This window comes from Myotis yumanensis, unplaced genomic scaffold, assembly GCF_028538775.1.
Source record: "Myotis yumanensis isolate MYYU_CA2020_CCGP unplaced genomic scaffold, mMyoYum1.0.hap1 SCAF_11, whole genome shotgun sequence".
In the NCBI taxonomy this organism is placed as follows: Eukaryota; Metazoa; Chordata; class Mammalia; order Chiroptera; family Vespertilionidae; genus Myotis; species Myotis yumanensis.
Window position 1 is genome coordinate 34,858,952 of NW_027223762.1, and position 20,547 is coordinate 34,879,498.

At 37.0% G+C, this 20,547-nt stretch overlaps 1 protein-coding gene across 1 annotated transcript in view; it reads right to left on the reverse strand.

Moving 5' to 3' along the window:
- XPO1 (exportin 1) overlaps positions 1-20,547 on the reverse strand; it is a 48,543-nt gene that overhangs the window by 1,949 nt on the left and 26,047 nt on the right. The window contains exons 5-21 of the mRNA XM_070429298.1: positions 14,382-14,443; positions 14,125-14,169; positions 12,485-12,666; positions 11,247-11,295; positions 11,047-11,166; positions 10,344-10,472; positions 9,174-9,332; positions 7,392-7,589; positions 6,825-6,963; positions 6,450-6,631; positions 6,211-6,367; positions 5,953-6,116; positions 5,546-5,680; positions 5,017-5,200; positions 4,630-4,736; positions 2,224-2,418; positions 796-964 (exon numbers count right to left, since the gene is read on the reverse strand). Coding sequence (XP_070285399.1) covers positions 796-964; positions 2,224-2,418; positions 4,630-4,736; positions 5,017-5,200; positions 5,546-5,680; positions 5,953-6,116; positions 6,211-6,367; positions 6,450-6,631; positions 6,825-6,963; positions 7,392-7,589; positions 9,174-9,332; positions 10,344-10,472; positions 11,047-11,166; positions 11,247-11,295; positions 12,485-12,666; positions 14,125-14,169; positions 14,382-14,443 — 2,376 coding nt within the window. The remainder of the gene's footprint in view (positions 1-795; positions 965-2,223; positions 2,419-4,629; positions 4,737-5,016; positions 5,201-5,545; positions 5,681-5,952; positions 6,117-6,210; positions 6,368-6,449; positions 6,632-6,824; positions 6,964-7,391; positions 7,590-9,173; positions 9,333-10,343; positions 10,473-11,046; positions 11,167-11,246; positions 11,296-12,484; positions 12,667-14,124; positions 14,170-14,381; positions 14,444-20,547) is intronic.

Here is a 20,547-nt window from a genome sequence, read left to right on the forward strand (position 1 = left end):
ACACTCACATGATATTTTACCAATAAACTATTCTGATTCAAAGCCCATTCTCCCTCTTTTTAGCTAATTATTTGCCTAAATTATCTTGAATCAGTAATAGAGGTCTCTTAGAATCAATGTCTGCTTTCTGATAAACTGTAAATAATAACCATTACCACCTTACCACTATGTCTGAAGGATCATTTTCTCCACATCCACACCAAAAACAGCACAAATAGATGTTTCTATTACATAAACCAATTACTATTTAAATACACAAATAAAAAATCCTCCTGCTAGAGATGTTCTTTAGATTTATCCTCAGTAAATTATTAGTGCCACAGTGGAAAAGCATATGGAGAAAAGGAAGCAGTAATAAAGATATGGAGCATGGCCTGCATGGCTCAGTAGTTGAGTACTGACCTATGAACCAGGAGGTCTCGGTTGGATTCCCAGTTAGGGCACATACTCAGGTTGCAGGCTCGATCCTCAGTATGTGGAGGCAGCTGACCAATTATACTCTCTCATCATTGATGTTTCTCTCTCTCTCCCTCCCTGCCTCTCTGAAGTCAATTAAAAAAAAAAAAAGATATCAATAAGTGATGTTTCCCTACTTTTAATTTTATGCCCATCTCCCATAACTAATTCTGCCTATGTACTATGTACAAAACAGACAACTAAGTTGCTTTTAGGGCTTACACAGACAAAACTTGACAAGTGAAGTGGTACCTACCTGTCTACAACTATACACCTATCTCTAAGTGTCTGTAGAATTTGTAAATTGGCAGGCAAATAAGTAAATTTCTATGCATTTACCTGTATCTGCAACATTCCTCATAGTATGTTTGAAAGCCCAAATAATGGAATCTAAAACAAGTTTAAACTGTGCAGGTGGAATAGCCAGAAATGCTGGGAAACAATGAGAATTGACAGCCTGAAGTAGTAAGAAAAAGTTCGTTCTGTGCTCAGGATATTCTTCAAAGTCCTAAAAATGGTAAGAACAAAATAAAAAGCAAGCCTGAATTTAATATACTTGTTAGTGGAACTCATAAGCTGTATGGTCTCCTGAAAGGCCAATTCAAAGACAGTATAATTCACCTCTCATGGATCATAAAATTACCATTTGTTAAACAAATGAATTATGAAAATAAGGAGACCTTAGGTCACATTATAAAGCAACTCGTCAAAATGCACATAAAAGAACATCATGTGTAACGTGCTATGTAATCATTAGTAACTTGGAGACTCACAAATCAATACATTAAAATTGTTAATGTCTATAAATGCAGTTTTCAATAAACTCAAGCTACTATTTGAATGAATGCAATCTATCAAATGTACTCCTTGCTGTTATAGTAAACTAGAGGCCCGGTGCACAAAAATTTGAACAAAATGTGGTAATATATACATACTAGAGGCCCGGTGCACAAAAATTTATGCACTCGGGAGGTGGGGGGTTCCTCAGCCCGGCCTGTGCCCTCTTGCAGTCTGGGACCCTTCGGGGGATGTCCACCTGCTGGCTTAGGCCTGCTCCCTGCAGTCAGACATCCCTCTGGCAGCCCGGGAGCCCTCGGGGGATGTCCACTTGCCAGCGGGGAACAGGCCTAAGCTGCAGTTGGACATCCTTAGCGCTGATGAGGAGGCTGGAGAGGCTCCCGCCACCACCGCTGTGCTGGCAGCCGTCAGCCTGGCTGGTGGCTGAGCAGAGCTCCCCCTGTGGGAGCGCCTGACCACCAGGGGGAAGCTCCTGCGTTGAGCGTCTGCCCCCTGGTGGTCAGTGTGTGTCATAGTGATCAGTCATTCCCAGTGGTTCTGCTGTTAGGGTCAATTTGCATATTACCAGTTTAATTGAAACTTTGTTGCCTTGGGCAGAGGCCACAGCCAGCCAGGGCAGGTGGGAAGCTTGGCTTCCTCCATCGCCAGGCAACCAAGCCTCCTGCTTGCTCCAACTCCGAAGCTGCCGGCCACCATCTTGGTTGGGTTAATTTGCATATAGCCACTCTGATTGGCTAGTGGGCGTGGCTTGGGCATATCGCAGTTGCAGTCAATTTGCATGTTCTCTTTTATTAGATTAGATTAAAACAAAAACAAAAGCAAAAATAAAATAAGCATTTCCCTGATCTAGAGGTTCAAGAATTTAACCCCAGAACCTATGCTGCACTCAAAGGTATCATTTATGCTTTCAAGAGTTTAGGATATCTTGCAGAATTTCCCATTTTATAACTGAAATGTAAATCACATTACCTTATTTATCATATTCAATGTGCATTCAAAAACAGCATCAAATATTTGAGGTATTTCAGCTGTTATATGTCCTCCCAACTTGTTGACGATAATAGCCATGGTACTAAGCACTTCTGGTTCTCTAGCAGCTGGGACATTTCTCTGATAATCAATGAGAACTGCATCCAACAAAGGAGGAACAAAATTTTCAGCTACCTGTTTAAACAAAAAACACACTTTTAAGTTTAGAAAAAAACATATATATATGTTTAGATTTTAGAGAGAAGGGAGTGAAGGATAGAAACATAGATGAGAAACGTCAAATCAACTGCCTCCTGCACACTGCCCAAAGGGGAGCAAGGCCGCAACACGAGCATGTGCCCTAAACAGGAATTGAACCGGTAACCTCCAGGTGCTATGGGATGACGCTTAACCAACTGTGCCATACTAGCCGGGAAAAACTTTTAATCTATGCATTTAGTTACTATTATAAAAAGCTAAGTCACTGAAATATACTTTGACTAGGTTTTTTGTACACTAAAGCATTTAACTAAAAGAAGCCAAAACATCACAATAGGCTGGGAAGGGGCAGAACACAGTGTAGTTCAAATTTATAATTATGAAAGAAACTAAGGCCCAAAACCAAGCGACTGACTCCAAGCAAAACCAGGATTCTAGGAATACTGTATATGAAGGATGAGGAACCTAGCAGGAAAGAAAAAATCATGCTAACCAAGATTATATCAGTTTCTTCAGTGGATAATATCTATAAAAACAGAAGTACTCCCACTCAATGTATTTTAATAAACAAAAAGAATAGCCATCACTTCTTATACAAGAAAATAGAACTGCACCAGAGAGACTGTGAAGTTTCTAGAATTGTCAATAAACATAGTCATATTAAGGTGTAACATCTATGCTTTTCGTAAGTTCTATATCAAGACACGTACAATTGCCGAAACTGGTTTGGCTCAGTGGATAGAGTGTCAGCCTGCGGACTGAAAGGTCCCAGGTTTGATTCCGGTCAAGGGCATGTACCTGGGTTGTGGGCACATTGCCAATAGGAGATGTGCAGGAGGCAGCTGATTGATGTTTCTCTCTCATCGATGTTTCTAACTCTCTAGCTCTCTCCCTTCCTCTCTGTAAAAATCAATAAAATATATTAAAAAAAAAAAAAAAAGACACACACAATAAATACAACCTATTTTTCGTTCATTGAATATTACCAGTGTCAGTGGTGTACTAATATACAAAACAGGTTTTATAAGATTGAGGATAAGCACAAAATTATTTTTCCAATTACCCACTTGGCATCTTACAGAAGAACTGGTTCTCATTTACGTGAGACACCTGGTTTGGATGCCTCCCCAAGTGCCACTACTATGGCAGGGAAACTTGCAACCTAGGTACGTGCCCTGGACCAGGAATCAAACCTGTGACACTTGTACACAGGCCGACATTCCAATCACCGAGCCAAACCGGCCAGAGCCTCATTTCTACTCTTGATACTGACTAAAAGAACTTTCTCCCTAGAAACTGAATCTGAAGTGTTTAGTATCTTTGAAATTTACTGCCCTAAACCATGACATAAGTCTTAATTGTAAAATATAATGGTGCCATCATCATCACCACTGATATGCCTGAAATTTGCCCAAGCTATTTTAAATTATGAACTTCATAACTCCTTCAATTCTTCCTACTTTTTACTCTCCAATTTTAAATACAGTTGTACTTTTATAATGCACATGTTCAAAACTTTTCAATATTTAAATCTGAAACCTTGAGAATTCCACAATAGTTTTCTGAACAAGTTTCCTGGAAATTTTAAAATTATACAAATAGCTCACTTGTCAACCAATATTTCCATGCAGCAGTGTTAATAAGACAGAAATTTTTGTAATGTTCTAAGGATCAAGAGAATGAAAAGGTGTAACAAAAACTAAAAATTATTCACATTTTTCCAAGTTGGGGCATATGGAGCTCATTTAGTTTCTGAAAATCATACTCCTTTCTGGAAATGATTTAGAATAAAAGCAGTAAGAGTAAATGAGATTTTCAAACCTTCAGCTGGTAAAGTACTTTTACTGAGGAGGCAAACTAATGAAAGCTTTGTAAATTGCTTTGAAAATCATGATGAACAAAAAGATTTCATCTGAACTCTATATATCTATCCATGGAAAAATTAAAATTACCCAATCTATTCCTCTCAGCTATCTTGTTACATATCACCACCATCTAACCATCTTTGCAAGATGGTTTAAAACTTAGTAATTTTAAGTAGTCAAAGACTGTAATAAATAGAATGCTATACAATAATCCCAAATGTAGACATCTAAATTACCTGTGAATTAGCCAAATACATACAGAGATAAAGCTTAAACCAGAGAATGCAGCATCAACTTAAAAAACAAAAAACACCTCACTTACCATCTGTGGATCATTGGACCGGCTCACCCAACCAGATATTAACTTTAAAGTTTCCCTTTTTACTGTTCGCATACTTCTAATCAACGGTTGCTTTGTAACCATTTCACCTAAAAAATACAACCAAGTGGAAGCCAACTTGACAAATAAAATTCTATATTGGTAATTACATGTACTTCCAATACTATTTACCTCTAAAGATATATTTAATGGGGGGAAAAAAAGACTAATTTTATAAGGGAAGGGGCATGCAACTAGTTAAAAAATTATCTAGGGTTATCTGGAGGGAGGCTTATTTAAAATCTGTAAGAACTACTGAATGCCTACACTAAGGCAGAGAACGGAGAATTGATGTTGTACAACATTCCATAAGAATTCAAAATCACTCACCATTAGCTTGAATAGCTGCAGAAATATTTTCACTGAGGCACTTGTATACATTAAGCATATCCAAGTAAATTCTCCCAAGCTGAATTACAAAGGGGTGTCCAACAGCTTTGCAGGCTCTCACATTTGTTTTCAATATGCTACCAAGCTGCTTAACTGTTTCAGGATCTTTAAGTATATCCACATTCTGTGAAAGACAAAAACATCTATTTATCACATGAGAATTATCCTTGTAATTATTAAAGCAAAAACCACTACCAACATTATTCCAAATTTATAATCACATTTATAATCCCTAATGGTATAAAAACACAGAAGTCTATTACTAATACCTACAACCAACATTAGAGTGAAATCTTCCCAATGTACCAGCAAAACAAAATAAAAATACTTATTTCTTTAATGCACAAACACACACACAAAAGTAGTTATGAATCAGGTATGCATGTCAAAGGCACTGAGTTCACTGCTCCTAAAAATAACACTCTTCTTAAATTCCACCATAACTTTTGTAAAAAGTAATATAACTTACTTTGGTTGCCTGCTGGATTATGCTATCCCAAACTTGATTAGGAAGCAGCATGTATTTTTCTATCAAATGTTCTTGTACTGTTTGGTCTGTCTGTGCACCAATCATGTACCCCACAGCTTCATAAAATGTATGGACCTATGTTGAAAGGCAGACATTTTACTTTTATGAATCATAATAAGGAAAACCATACACAAACAATTCACATCTATACTGAAACTAATTTCATTGAACTGTCAGAAGTAAATTAGACAGAAAAACAGCCTGACAAACTCTGGTTGAACTTTTCCTTCACTATAAAAACTTAAACAGAGATACTTGGAACTGAATCTAATAGTGACATTCTTTCTATTCCCATCTGACTAAAACAGTAGTTACTTTCTAAGAAAATAGGCTAAGATCTCCCGTACCTGTTGAGGTTGAAGATCACAAATTATAGTGTTAATATTGTTCAAAATCTCATCAATAAACGGCATTACTTCTCCAACCTGAACCTGAACAAAATGCCTGCGGCACTTCTGAGCTATTTTAATGAAAGTATCACAAGCCATGTCTTGGACTCCATCATGGGTCTCTAATGAAACAAAAACATTTATTTAAAAAAATTTCAAAAATAATTTTTAAACAAAAACAAACTAAATAAAATATATTAAATAAAAAGGATTTACCATGCATGAATTCAAACAGCTTGTTAACAACAGTCTTTAAAAATTTCCAGTGAGCTCTTAAAAATCTTGGATATTGACCTACTATGTACATGATATTTGATGCAATTATAGCTTTATTATCTTTGCCTCTTTTCTGTTCACATAATCCTAATAGATCCTGTAAAATAAGACAAATTTCAGTAATTTATAATTAAACATAATTATTTAATGATTCCAGTCTATACATACAACGTGCATACCTTTATAACAGTAACAAGAAATCGTTTTTCATCCTCTTCATGCATTGCTCCACTAATGGAGCCTATTGCCCAACACAATGTATTTAAATTTTTCCATGACCATTCTGTACCATTCACTTGATTGTGAAGCTTTTCAGTCATTATTCTTTCTGTATCTACATAATCCAGATGAGTAAGATAAACTACAAAGGAAAAAAAGTTCCAGATGTTTCAGATGCAAAATTTAATGAGCAAAAACTTTTACTAAGGGAAGAGCAGCACATTAATAAAATGGCTATTAACAGATTCAGAAACTAAGTGGATCACATTTCCTACAATATTTCCATTCCAGAATAGAATCACAAAGACTTAAAATAATAGTACTTATTAACTTACCTAATGTTTCTCTCATATTCTTATACAAATTTATGGAATCTGTATCCTTCATGAATTCCCTTACAACTTCACCCTGATCATTTTCTACAACCAATACTTCCTCTGGTTTAGCCATTCGACTAACCATCAATAAACGAACCTATTCAACAACAAGAAAAATCTGTTAATCTCAGAAATCAGCCACATCAAATATAGATTAAAAAATTAGATTAAATGCACCTTAAGGTACCAAACTGCCCTAACAACATAAAAGAATGAATATATTTAAAATGTAATTCTATTAACAGTGGTTCTCAAACTTTAACATGAATAAAAACCATCTATTAAATATCCAGTGCCTCATCCAGACACTGAAAGGGGGTAGCCTCTTAACTTTCTAACAAACTCACAGATGTGCTTATAACAATCTCTTGCATGTTCTGGTTTTCAACATGCATGGGGAAGTTGGACTCTTTTTGTAGCCCATTTATTTGGATAGATTAGTAAAAAAACAAAAGCCAGTGCTTGCAGTTAGCTCTAAAAATCACAGTAAGCCACAAGAGCATCAAACACCCACTTTACTGTTACCTTGGATAACACGGGCAAATACAACTGCCTCCTGGGAGGAACATCAAAATGCTGACTTCCAGATAGTAACGGAGAGGCCAACGTAGAGAATGGGCTCTCTCTATAGAGTTCAGCTGCCAAATGATTCCAGTACTCAAGACAAATCTTAAAGATTTCCGTTTCTTCCACTTCTGATACCAACAACATATAATGAAGGGCCTACAAAGAAGACCAAAACTATTAAAATAACTCTTAGACATTAATTGCTTTGCACTCCTTGTGTTATTCAGAAATAAAAGTTCCCGTTTTAAGTTTCACAACTCTGACATTTCATTATTCATGCACCATACTAAAAATTCTTTAGGAGCAAATTCTGCTTTCTTTTTAAAAAAATATATATTTCATTGATTTTTTACGGAGAGGAAGGGAGAGGGATAGAGAGTTAGAAACATCGATGAGAGAGAAACATCAATCAGCTGCCTCCTGCACACCTCCCACTGGGGATGTGCCCGCAACCAAGGTACATGCCCTTGACCGGAATCGAACCCGGGACCCTTCAGTCCGCAGGCCGACGCTCTACCCACTGAGCCAAACCAGTAAGGGCTTTAAAATTGATTTTAAATATATTTTTACTAGAGGCCCAGTGCACGAAATTCATGCATGGGGGTGGGGCAGGGGAAGGAGGGGGTCCTCAGCCCAGCCTGCACCCTCTCCAATCTGGGAACCCTCGGGGGATGTGCTGGTTTAGGAAACCGACATCCTTCCCACAATCCGGGAAGGCTGGCTCCCAACCACTCGCATGCCTGCCTGATTGCCCCTAACAACTTCTGCCTGCCAGCCTGATCACCCCTTAACCACTCCCCTGCCAGCCTGATCGATGCCTACCTGTTGCCCTGTCAGCATGGCCCCCCAACTGCCCTCCCCTGCTGGCCTGGTTGCCCCTAACTGCCCTCCCCTGCCGGCCATCTTCTGACCACATGGGGGCAGCCATCCTGTGCAAGGGTGCAACGGTCAATTTGCATAGTACCTCTTTATTATATAGAATTGATTTGAGAGAGTAAGGTAGAGGGAGAGATAGATATAACAATGGTGAGAAAGAATAACTGATTGGCTGCCTTCTGCATGTCCCCTACTGTGGATCAAGCCCACAACCCGGGTATTATGTGTCCTTGACTGGAATCAAACCTAGGACCCTCCAGTCCGCAGGCCGAAACTCTTCCACTGAGTCAAACCAGCTAGGGCTTTAAGTTGATTTTAGAGAGAGGAAAGGAGGAGAGAGAGATAGAAAAAATCAATGATGAGAATTATCAAAAAGCTGCCCCTGGCATGTGGGTCTTCCACCCCCCCCCCCCCCCCCCGAGGGGGGTTGAGCCCATAACCCAGACAGGTTCACTGACCAGTAATAGAACTGCAATTTCCCAGTTCATGGGTCGACAATCAACCACTGGACCACACAAGCCAGGCTACACATCAATTTTTAAGTAAGGTCATTAGACTTCATCTTAGAAATGACACATCTGACCCAACTGCCATGGCTCAGTGGTTGACCATGGACCTAGGAACCTGGAGGACACGGTTTGATTCTCAGTCAGGGCATGTGCACAGGTTGCGGACTTGATCCCCAGTGTGGGACGTGGAGGAGGCAGCCAATCAATGATTCTCATCTTTGATGTTTCTATCCCTCTCCTCCGATCCTCTCTGAAATATATATATCTATCTATCTTGACACATCTGTACACCCTTTAGGAATTTGTTATCATGTAAAAAAAGAGTTTCAGAAGCCAAAGGCTCCACAAAGCCTACCTCCATGAGTGTTTCCCTGAGATTTAGTCTTTTTTCTATAAGTTGACCATGTTCCTTAAGAAACGTGCAGAGAAACAAACTGAGATTTTGAATGAAGTTCTGTTCATCATCTTTTCCATTTGAGTATGCAAGTCGAATATTGGTATTTAAAGGAAGCATCTGCAGGTTTAAATAGAGACTATTAGCCTGCATTTTAAAACCAATGAAAAAAGACAGTACATTTAAGCCCAAAGATTCCATTACCCTTTTACCAATACTAAAGTAGTCAAATATCTTATTCTCCTTGGTCAGTTATAACTGTTTTTGTATCTTTGTGTGCTAGCTTTGGACACATTAAAAAAAAAAATCCTTTATTGTTTGAAGTATTACATATGTCCCCTTTTACTCCCTCCAGCCTGCCACTGCCCTCTACCCTAGACCTTGACAACCCTATTGTGTATGTCCATGGGTTATGCATATATACATACAAAGTCTTTGATTGATTACCTCCCCCCCACCGTCGTCCACCTTCCCCCACCTTCCATCTGAGATTCTGCACTCTGTTCCATGCTTCCATTATTTCTGGATACACTCTGTTCATTATTTTATTTTGTTACCTAGATTCTACATATAAGCGAAATCATGACACTTAATTCTCTGACTGACTTATTTCACTTAGCATGATACTCTCCAGGTCCCTCCATGCTGTCTCAAAGGGTAAGATATTCTACTTTTTTTTTTACTGCTGCATAGTATTCCATGGTATAAATGTACCACAGCCTCTTTATCCATTCATCTACTGATCGGCACTTGGGCTGTTTCCAGATCTTAGGTATTTATACAAGTAGTAAGATTTACTCAGACTATACTCTGAATTCTTTCCTTTAATTTATTCATATAACATACAGTAACATCATATTATGATCAATCTTTTAGATAACTTATATAAACTAGAACTGCACAATCCTTCATTTCAGACATAAGGTCAGAAGCAGCTGACATTAATCCCCAGATTTGTAAGCATTCAATGAATTTTCAAAATGGCTCATTAAAATGGCTAGTTTACTCATTTTATAGAATAAATATGCAATCATATTATACTTGGTCTATTATAAATGACTCTGAAATGGTTAAACTCTAATCTACCCCTTTCTAAGGAACATAAATTTACTCAGTTTTTGAGTGTTTTACCTGTTTTAGCTGCATCATTGTCAGTGTAAATAGCGTGACAAATTGTTCCTCATATTGGCTTACACTCACACCAGCAATCTCAGTGAGGCACTTCAGAGAGACATTTCGAAACATTGGAACATTCAGGAACTGTTTTAATACAAAAAAGAAAACATAAAATTAAAGGGCCTGAAACATTTTACTTAAAATTAAAATTGGAGGGGAAAAATAAATGATTTTACTAGTACATCAAATATAGACCCTCCCTCCCCAAAAGCAGGTAAGTAGGTGACAGCTAATTTTGTTTTGCACATGTATGACTGAGAATGAACTGTGACCTCCTAGTTCATGGGTTGATGCTCAACCACTATGCCATGGCGGCCAGGCTGGTGCTTTAAATTACCAGGAAATAAATATAGATGTTCCATTTTTTAGAAACATTCCTTACCTTACCTCCCTGTAGTCTATATAATCACCTAAAATAGAATCAGATCTATTCCTAGTTGTTCACATGGAATTTATGAAATTACATGGTCTAAGTGGAACAATCATTTCAAGAACTACTAGCTGAAACTATGGAAAAGTTCTTCTGAGCAGGTTCCTTATCTCAGAAACAAAGTTGGTTGTGGCTATAAATGCAGAATAATTTTCTATATGAAAGAGCATTATAAAATAAGATAATAAATGCAACTATTCAGTGATAAGTGAAATGTATTTACTCTACCTTATAAATTAATGTGCTGATTAACTTGGTCTCAAAAATATATCCCAGTGGAATCCAGTTAAGAAATCTGAGTAACGTTTCCAATGTTGCATGTACAAGTGGAGCATTTTGGGAATTTTCCTGCAATGAAACAAACCTATAAAATAATTATCTTCTTATATATAACTGTTATTTTAAAAAGTAAAAATGAAAGCACTTACCATCACAAACTGGCACAGCTGAAAGATTTGTGAGAACTCATTGCACATGCTAAAAAGAAAAAGTGATTGGTTCAGAAGACAAATAAAAATACTGTAATTATTTACATACTAACAAATATTACATATTCCAATCTGCGCATTAAAAACTTCAGTTACTCTCATTTAAACACATACACTAACAACTTCATCAAAAGCTACAGTTATTAAACTGTTTCTTGATTTTTAAATCATTCTTACTGTAAATATTAAATAGATCAATCAAGTCTTTGATATCAAGTTAGTTAAAAAAAAAAGAATAAAAAAAAAAACAGCCCTCCAAATTATCCTGGCTGTTGTAGCTCAGTGGTTGAGTGTCAACTCATGCACCAAGATCACCTGTTTGATTCTAGGTCAGGGCACATGCCCAGGTTGCTGTCTTGATGCCTTGGTGGGGGAGTGCAGGAGGCAGCTGATCAATGTTGCTATTTCTCTTTCTCTCTCTCTCCACCCCTTCTCTCTAAAAAATCTGTAAATACATTAAAAAAACAAAACCCACAACTCTCCAAAATAAGTGAAGTGGCATTATATGCAGAGTTGGTCAAAAGTAGCTTTACAGATATGAGTACATGAAACAGTTTATTCTTCCATGATTAACTATGTATTTTTTTTCCATAGGAACAAACTGTAAACCTACTTTTGTCATATCCTGTATATGCCAAATACACCAAATCAGAGGAAATATTGTAAATTCTGAAGCTAGTTTGACCACATAATGGTATATAAAAGTGATATACTGCTGTGTCTTAATGACTTCAACTAATTTTTAATAACTAAGAAGAAAGAAAATAAAGTCTAGCACGATCCTAGTGTTAACAGTAGGAAACCGACAAGATGCAGGAATAGTAAAAATTCAGCTGGCATTTGGACACAAGTAATTTTCCTTGGAAGCCATAATTAAGTAGTCACTATATAAAACATATCCCAAAGGGAATTCTCAACCTACAATCCTTTCCCATGTGACGTATGACGTTCTTTTGCTGTGACAATGAAGTATAAAATCTTATCTTTAACACCATATTTACTTTTTAAGCCTCCAGATTTAGATTAGGCTCACTATAAAACTATTTAAATTTGCACTAAAAAAAACAAAAGTAATTTATCATATTAACAATCATAATCCTTTAAAAACTTACAGCCTGCCCCCAAATTCCTTTCAATAGTTTGAGAAATTACTTGAGCTTCTAAAACAGAATACTCACCTGTCTTTTAAATGCTTAGCTTTCACTTGGGTTATCTGTCCACTAGAGAAATCAAATACTTCTTCACTCAAGAGTTTAAGAATCACCATATTATTCTGACAGAGACTCTCACTGGTCCTACTTGCTCCAACAATGTCACTGATAAAAGTTGGCCAGTGTTTTGGCCATTCCTGTTTCAGTATCTAAAATAAGAAAATGTTAATTTCATTTCACTCGTCAATGGCAAAACTTCAAAGGTATTGCGTCATATTAAAAGGAGCAAATATCAAACCACTTTCCATTTTCTACTGCTTTATTAAAAGAGGAAATGTGCCACCATTCACAAAAATACACTGGATAGAAAGTACAACACAGATGAAGCCCTCTGTCTCAAATGCCCTACAACTACACTCAGTTATCCCAAATGGTCTAATCTGGCTCTAATGTGTATGTATATAACATCTGCCAGATAGGCATAAGTTTGGATATATAAATTTAATAGAAGAAAGGAGGCATTACAATTGGGGATAGAGTAATTTTTTGACCAATAATAGACTGTGTTCAATTTTTAAATCTGTACTGCATATACTGTACACTAGGGATATTTCTGAACCAGATATTCTGTAACAGCACCTGTGAATTAAGAGGTTAGTAACTATCTTCTTTGTACTCCTTCCTCTCCCTATACAGAAATAGGTTATCAACAAAAAGTCTTTAGTATAAAAGCCAATAGTTATTGAGTTATCAGTGAAAATGCAAATGTTTTAAAAATCATTTAAGTTCCCAAAACTATTAAAGAGAAAATTTTCTTTTTTCTTACACACCCAATTAATCTCAGGAAAAAAAATTTTTTTTAAATATATATTATTGATTTTTTTACAGAGAGGAAAGGAGAGGGATAGAGTTAGAAACAGATGAGAGAGAAGCACCTATCAGCTGCCTCCTGCACGCCCCCTATTGGGAATGGCCCGCAACCAAGGCACATGCCCTCGACCTTAATTGAACCTGGGACCCTTTAGTCCCCAGGCCGACGCTCTATCCAGTGAGCCAAACCGGCCAGGGCAGGAAAATTTTTTTTTACATTAAAAACAGATAAGCTAAAATTTCTAAAGTTAGATTATACAAAAAGTTTGAAAAACTGTCCTAGAGATTAAAGGAATGCTATAATAAAAAATAATTAAAACTGACAGATAACATGGAAACACACACAGTACCAAGCATAAACGAGAAAATTTTAATCAAGTCCAATCCATATTGGAGCCATAGAGTGATGGGTTTTCAGTCTTACAATTTCAAATGCTACATAGTAGGTTAACTATTATAGTTATTATAAAGACTACTATCGCCCTAGCTAGTTTGGTTGAAGGGTCCCAGGTTCAATTTTGGTGAAGTGCACATGCCCGGGTTGCCAGGCTCGGTCCCAGTAGGGGGCGAGCAGGAGGAGGCTCATCAATGATTCTCTCACATCATTGATGTTTCTACCTCTCTCCCTCTCATTTCCTCTCTGAAATCAATAAAAATATATTTTTAAAAAATATTACTATCACTACTTCTGCAAGATGTTAGTTTAGTTATTCAATAAAGTGGGTTCAAATATTTTGTTCAAGTAATTAGCCTAACTGAAACATTGAACTCTTCTAAGGAAAACAGTGAAAACTTACCTGAACAAGAATCATATTCAATTTCCCGATATATACTTTTTCCTTCTATGAAAAGAGAAACATTTAGTTTAAATGAGAGCCTAAAATAGCTATAGTTAAGAACAAAAGCATAAGAAACCTGAGAGAAAAATAACTGCATATTTATTGAAAATGACTGTGTATATGTGTTTATAGCTCTGTGATAGTAAGGTTTAAGTTGAAGATCCAATATTTGAATGCTTTTACATTTTCACAATAATCTTCAAAAAATCTCTCACCTCTACACAAGTTGGGTCAGATGAGGTCTTGATAATAAGGCCAACAACGTATTTTTTTATTCCTATGGAAGGAAAAAAAAAAAATCAATATTTTTATAACATATCTTCAGGAACAAAAAGTTGGGGATGAAGAGGGCAGAGCACAGCCCGATAATATGCCTAATCCCATCACCAATGTTAGCTTTTTGGGAAAAATTTAACATACTACTTTATACTATTAAAAAAAATTGACTTTAGACAGAATGCAAGGGAGAGGGAGAGAAACATTGACTGGAAACCTGGGCATGTGCCCTGACCGGGAATTGTGGACAACCTTTTGGTGCATAGAACAATGCTCAATCCACTGAACCACATTAGCCAGGGCTTTAGTACACTACTTTAAGTTATTAGGTTTTGTTGTTAACCTTAAAAAATCTAGATCGAACAATTACAAATTAACATCTTCTAAGACAGCGGTCACCAACCTGTGGCACACGCCACTGATGGTCCGTGAGGTCTTAAAGGTTGGCGACCATTGTTCTAAGATAATCTTTAAATGCTATACCAGTTAAGTATACTGATATAGTAATTTTGAGATAAAAAAATACCGCAAGGGACTAATGTGCTCTTCACTTAAACAAACACACATATCAACTTATTTTTGTGGGTTAAAACTGCAAAAACACTAAAGATGTTACTCTGTGAGCATTATAAAGTTTTATGTAAAATACTTATAAATCAAGGTCAGATATATTTATCCTTTCCCAATTTATTTTAATTATAACACTAAGCTAATTCTGGAAAAGTATTTTTAAAAAAATTTTATTGATTGCTTTCAGAAAGAGAGAATCATCAATTTGCTGTTACACTTATTTATGCATTCATTGCTTGATTCTTGTATGTGCCCTGAGCAAGGACTGAACTCTGTGTATCCGGTTGATGCTCTAACCAACTGAGCTACCTAGCCACAACCTGGAAATTTGCTTTAAAAATTTCCCCACTACAATGTAGGAAAAAAAGAGTTAGGGAACTATTTTTTGTTTGCAATGTTTTTTACCTAAGGACCCCTTAATAATACAGCTTATTCTTCAAACAGTTAAGACTCTATAACTTTGCTTTAAATTTATATCATTCAGAATTTACATAGCATGTACTATAGATCTCCTTAAAGCTTAAAGTAAGTCCAGTTGGTATGGCTCAGCGGTTGAGTGTCAATCTATGAACCAGGAGGTCAGTTTGATACTGGTCAGGGCACATGCCTGGGTTGCAGGCTCAATCCCTAGTGGGAAACATGCAGGAAGCAGTCGATCAATGATTCACTCTCATCATTGAGTTTTTATCTCTCTTCTTCCTCCCTCCCTAACATCAATAAAAAAAATATTTTTTATAAAGACAAAAATATTTTTAGTGTAATGTGATGCACTGACATTAACATGCCCAAAGGGTCTAAAGCAAGATCCCTAATAGAATTTTTATTTCTCACTACATAAAGACTGATCTCACATCTGTTTAATTTAGGTTTTGCTGACAAATGATTGATAAAGATTTTCAATTTTCAGAGCTGTCTGAACTTTGGAACTATAGATAAGACTTTCTGAAACTGCGTCCTAACCCTCATCTACCAAATCAGAACATCCTTTAAGAATGGATCTGCTGGCCCAAGCCAAGTTTGGCATCAGTAAAGGGCATGCAGGAGGCAGCCAATCAATGATTCTCTCTCATCATTGATGTTTCTATCTTTCTTTCCCACTCTTTCCTCTCTGAAATCAATAAAAATATGTTTTAAAAAATAAGTTCCACATTAGGCAAAAGACAATACTCACTGTTGCAGACAAGACCCACCAATGTGCTAAAATGAATGGGCAAGCCTTCAGGAGAAATTGGATATTATCTGCATGGTGTGAAATTATCTCTCCAAGATACTTATCACTTTCAATGTGAAAAATAGTAATTTTGTAAACAAAAAACCAGCAGACACCATAACCACTGATAAAGGTTAATAAAGTATCAATTAATGTCTGACATTATGTAGCCCCTGGTTAGGTGGTATTCTCGCTTAAAAAAATATGTACCGCAGTCTAATCATATTAAGAACAAACCTAAACTAAAATCCACTATACAAAATAATGGACCAGAACTCAAGTGTCAAAAGCATAGAATGAGGAATTAAAAACTGTCACAGATCGAAAGACTAAAGAGACACAACTAAATGAATTGTAGAACATAGGAAGGATATTAGAGAAAAAGCTTATGAAATGTGAATTAAGGTCCACAGTTCAGTTAATAATACTGAACCACATGTTAATTTCTGGTTTGTTCATTCTATTATGGTGTGTAAGTTGTTAGTATAAGGAAAATCTGTACTTTTCTGAGCAACAATTCTATAGTCTAAAATTACTTCAAAGTATTAAGAGGCTTTGTGGACACAAAGTAAAATCAGGTCTACTTTTAATAAGGTGATTTTTAAAATGAGCATTAAATTATACCACACAACAATCACGTGTCCATATTACCCGTTAGATCTAATCAAAACAATTCTGGTATCAATGACCTTTCTGTTCTTTACACATAAATTACTATCATTAAGGCCCACCCAAAATAAGGAAATGGGCAGTTTAAAGAAATAAAATAGAAATAAAGAGTAAGCATTCTGCCCTAACTGGTTTGGCTAAGTGGATAGTGCGTTGGCCTGCGGACTGAAGGGTTCCTTCCAGGTTCGATTCCAGTCAAGGGCATATACCTTGGTTGCGGGCACATCCCCAGTAGTGAGTGTGCAGGAGGCAGCTGAATTGATGTTTCTCTCTCATCCATGTTTCTAACTCAGTGATGGCGAACCTTTTGAGCTCGGCATGTCTGCATTTTGAAAAACCCTAACTTAACTCTGGTGCCGTGTCACATATAGAAATTTTTTTATATTTGCAACCATAGTAAAACAAAGACATATTTTTGATATTTATTTTATATATTTAAATGCCATTTAACAAAGAAAAATCAACCAAAAAAATGAGTTCGCCTGTCACCTCTGACACGTGTGTCATAGGTTCGCCATCACTGTTCTAACTCTTTATCCCTCTCCTCTCCCTTCCTCTCTGTAAAAAATTCAATATAATATATTTTTTTAAAAAAGAGTAAGCATTCCTCTGAAACCTCTTAATCCAAGTATAAAAGTTTAAAAATAGAAACAAAAATACAGCCTGCTTTTGTTGTTAATCCTCATCTAAGGATATTTTCCCACTGATTTTTAACAGTGGGAGCGAGGGAAAGATTGATGTGCGAGACATTGATTGGTTGCTTCCCGTACTATCCCCAAGCTGCTTAATTGAGATACTTTTCAAAAAATTTTGAAGGGGGCTTGAGATGGAACCTACAATTGAGGTATATGCCCTTGACTGGGAATTGAACCCAAGTCCCTTTGGTGCGCAGGCCAACACTCTAAACGCCTGCACATGGTATTTTGTGGAAGAGCCACACTCAAGGGGCCAAAGAGCCGCATGTGGCTCGTGAGCCGTGGTTTGCCGACCACTGCTCTAAACCATTGAGAAACACTGGACAGGGCAGCCTGCTCTTTGATTAAATGGCTGACAATACAATGTAGTAAGAAATTCAGGAACCTGCCAGGTAGCTCAGTTGGTTAGAGCATCAACCTGATATGTCAAGATTGGGAGTTTGATCCCTGGTCAGGGCACATAAAAAAAATCTACCAATTAAATGCATAAATAAATGGAACAACAAGTTGATGTTTCTCTTTCTCCCAAAACTAAAAAGAGTCACTACTTTTCTTCTAATTTTGTCACAAGGAACCAGACAATGTCCAAAACTACTGTTGCCTCTAGTCGGAATATGTAAGATTTGGAGGCTTTTCTCAGCCTCAGAGAATATAAAACAGGATGAGACAGCCTTCTACTTCTCTGTTAACGATTCATTAATTATCTTGACTCTCTTTTCAGAGGCTTCTAAAATACACTGTAGATGGAACGAAGGGTGAAAGATGAAAATAGGAAAAAAGCAATATAAGTAGACAACAACGAAGATTCTCATAAAGTCTCAATTTAATGTCACTTTACCATAGTTGGTACTTCTTTCCCTTCAAAAGACTGTAACTTTTATATATAAACCACCACCTTTCTGACCAAGCACTACTGACTTTTTAAAAGACTGTCCAGAATTTCCAATTGCTAGATATCAGAGCTTATTTGATCAAGTACCTTAACTCCTCCCCCCAATTCCTTCCTAGAGTTTACTCAAAAATTTTTGAAAAGCAGCCCTAGCCCGTTTGGCTCAGTGAATAGAGTGTTGACCTGTGGACTAAAGGGTCCTGGGTTGGACTCCAGTCAAGGGCACATGCCCGGATTGTACACTCAATCCCTAATAAGGGATGTGCAGGAGGCAGCCAATCAATGATTCTCTCTCTCCCCCTCTCACTTCCTCTCTGAAACCAATAAAAATATGTTAAAAAAATTTTTTTTGAAAAGCAGCTCAGCCCTAGCCGGTTTGATTCAGTGGACAGAGTATCAGCCTACAGACCAAAGTGTCCCAGGTTCAACTCTGGTCAAGGTCACATACCTCGGCTGCAGGCCCCTTCCCTGGGCCCCAGCCCTGGTAGGGTGCTTGAGGGAGGCAACCAATTAGTGTTTCTCTCCCATGGTATTTCTCTGTCTTTTCCTCTCTCTAAAAATCAATGGAAAAATATCCTCAGGTGAGGATTACCAGTGGAATGAAGGGTCCCAGGCTTGATTTCAGATCAAGAGCATATGCCCAGGTTGCAGTCTTGATACCCAGGAGGAGGGGTGCAAGAGGCAGCCAATCAATGATTCTCTCTCATCATTGATATTTCTAATCTCTCTCCCTTCCTCTCTGAAATCAATGAAAATATATTTTTTTAAAGAGTAAACTAAGTAAATCCCTCCATCAAAACTGTAAAAAATGAAGGTTCTTTTCCTGTGCCTTAGATTATAAGCATCTGTCCATTAAAGCTACCAATCATCAGAGAGTCTCTGAAATATAGGGTGAGGGTGGGCTTTAGTTCAAGTGGTTACTACCTCATGGCAGACACTAAAATGCAGAATGGGGCAAAAATAGGTTTATAGTTGTAAGCACACGTAAGAGAATTTATTCTTGTATTAGTAATCATTGTAATACTTTCCATACGAACAACTATAAACCTATTTTTACCCCACCCTGTATAGTGCTCTAAAATAGCTCTTCTCATTGCCTTATTGTCAGGAGTCCATAATATCATCCTGGTCACTCAATGGAATGAACCTGTGAGATCAGCAATATAAAGAGACAAATAGCTAAAAACAATTCAAAAGTGGGGGTTCTTAACCTAGGGCTCCCATAGATGCTTATAGCATCATTTATAATAGCCAAAATATAAAAACAGCCCAAATGTTTATACAGAAATGGAACGAATAAGTACTTGTATTCAACATACAATAGAATATTATTTGGCCATAAAAAGCAACAAAATTCTGATGCATGTTAAAACATAGGACATGCCGAACCGGTTTGGCTCAGTGGATAGAGCGTCGGCCTGCAGACTGGAGGGTCCCAGGTTCGATTCCGGTCAAGGGCATGTATCTTGGTTGCGGGCACATCCCCACTTGGGGGCATGCAGGAGGCAGCTGATCGATCTCTCTCATCGATGTTTCTGGCTCTCTATCCCTCTCCCTTCTTCTCTGTAAAAAAATCAATAAAATATAAAAAAATAAATAAATAAAACATAGGACAAACCTTGGAAATATGCTAAGTGAAATGAGACTACCCCCCCCCCCAAATATGGCATGATTGCACATATATGTGATGACTAGAATAGGCAAATCCAGAGACAGAAAGTGTAATAGTGGTTAATAGGTACTGGGGAGAGAGTGTAAAGTGTTAATGTTTACTGGATAGTTTCAATTTGGGATGATGAAAAATTTTGGAGCGGTACAGTAACAATGGTTGCGCAATATTGTGAATGTACTTACCAACACTAAATCATACACTTGAAATGACAAAGACTGTTGTGTATATTTTACAAGACAATTTTATTTTATTAAATCTTTAACAATTTTTCCTCTAACAACAAAAAAAGCAAATTTATTAAAATCCACCCTCCTGTAATCAAGTCTTTCTATAAGTGGTTCCCATTTCCTATTGCTATATACAAGCTAAGTATTAGGTATTGTTAAGTCTCAAGTAAACA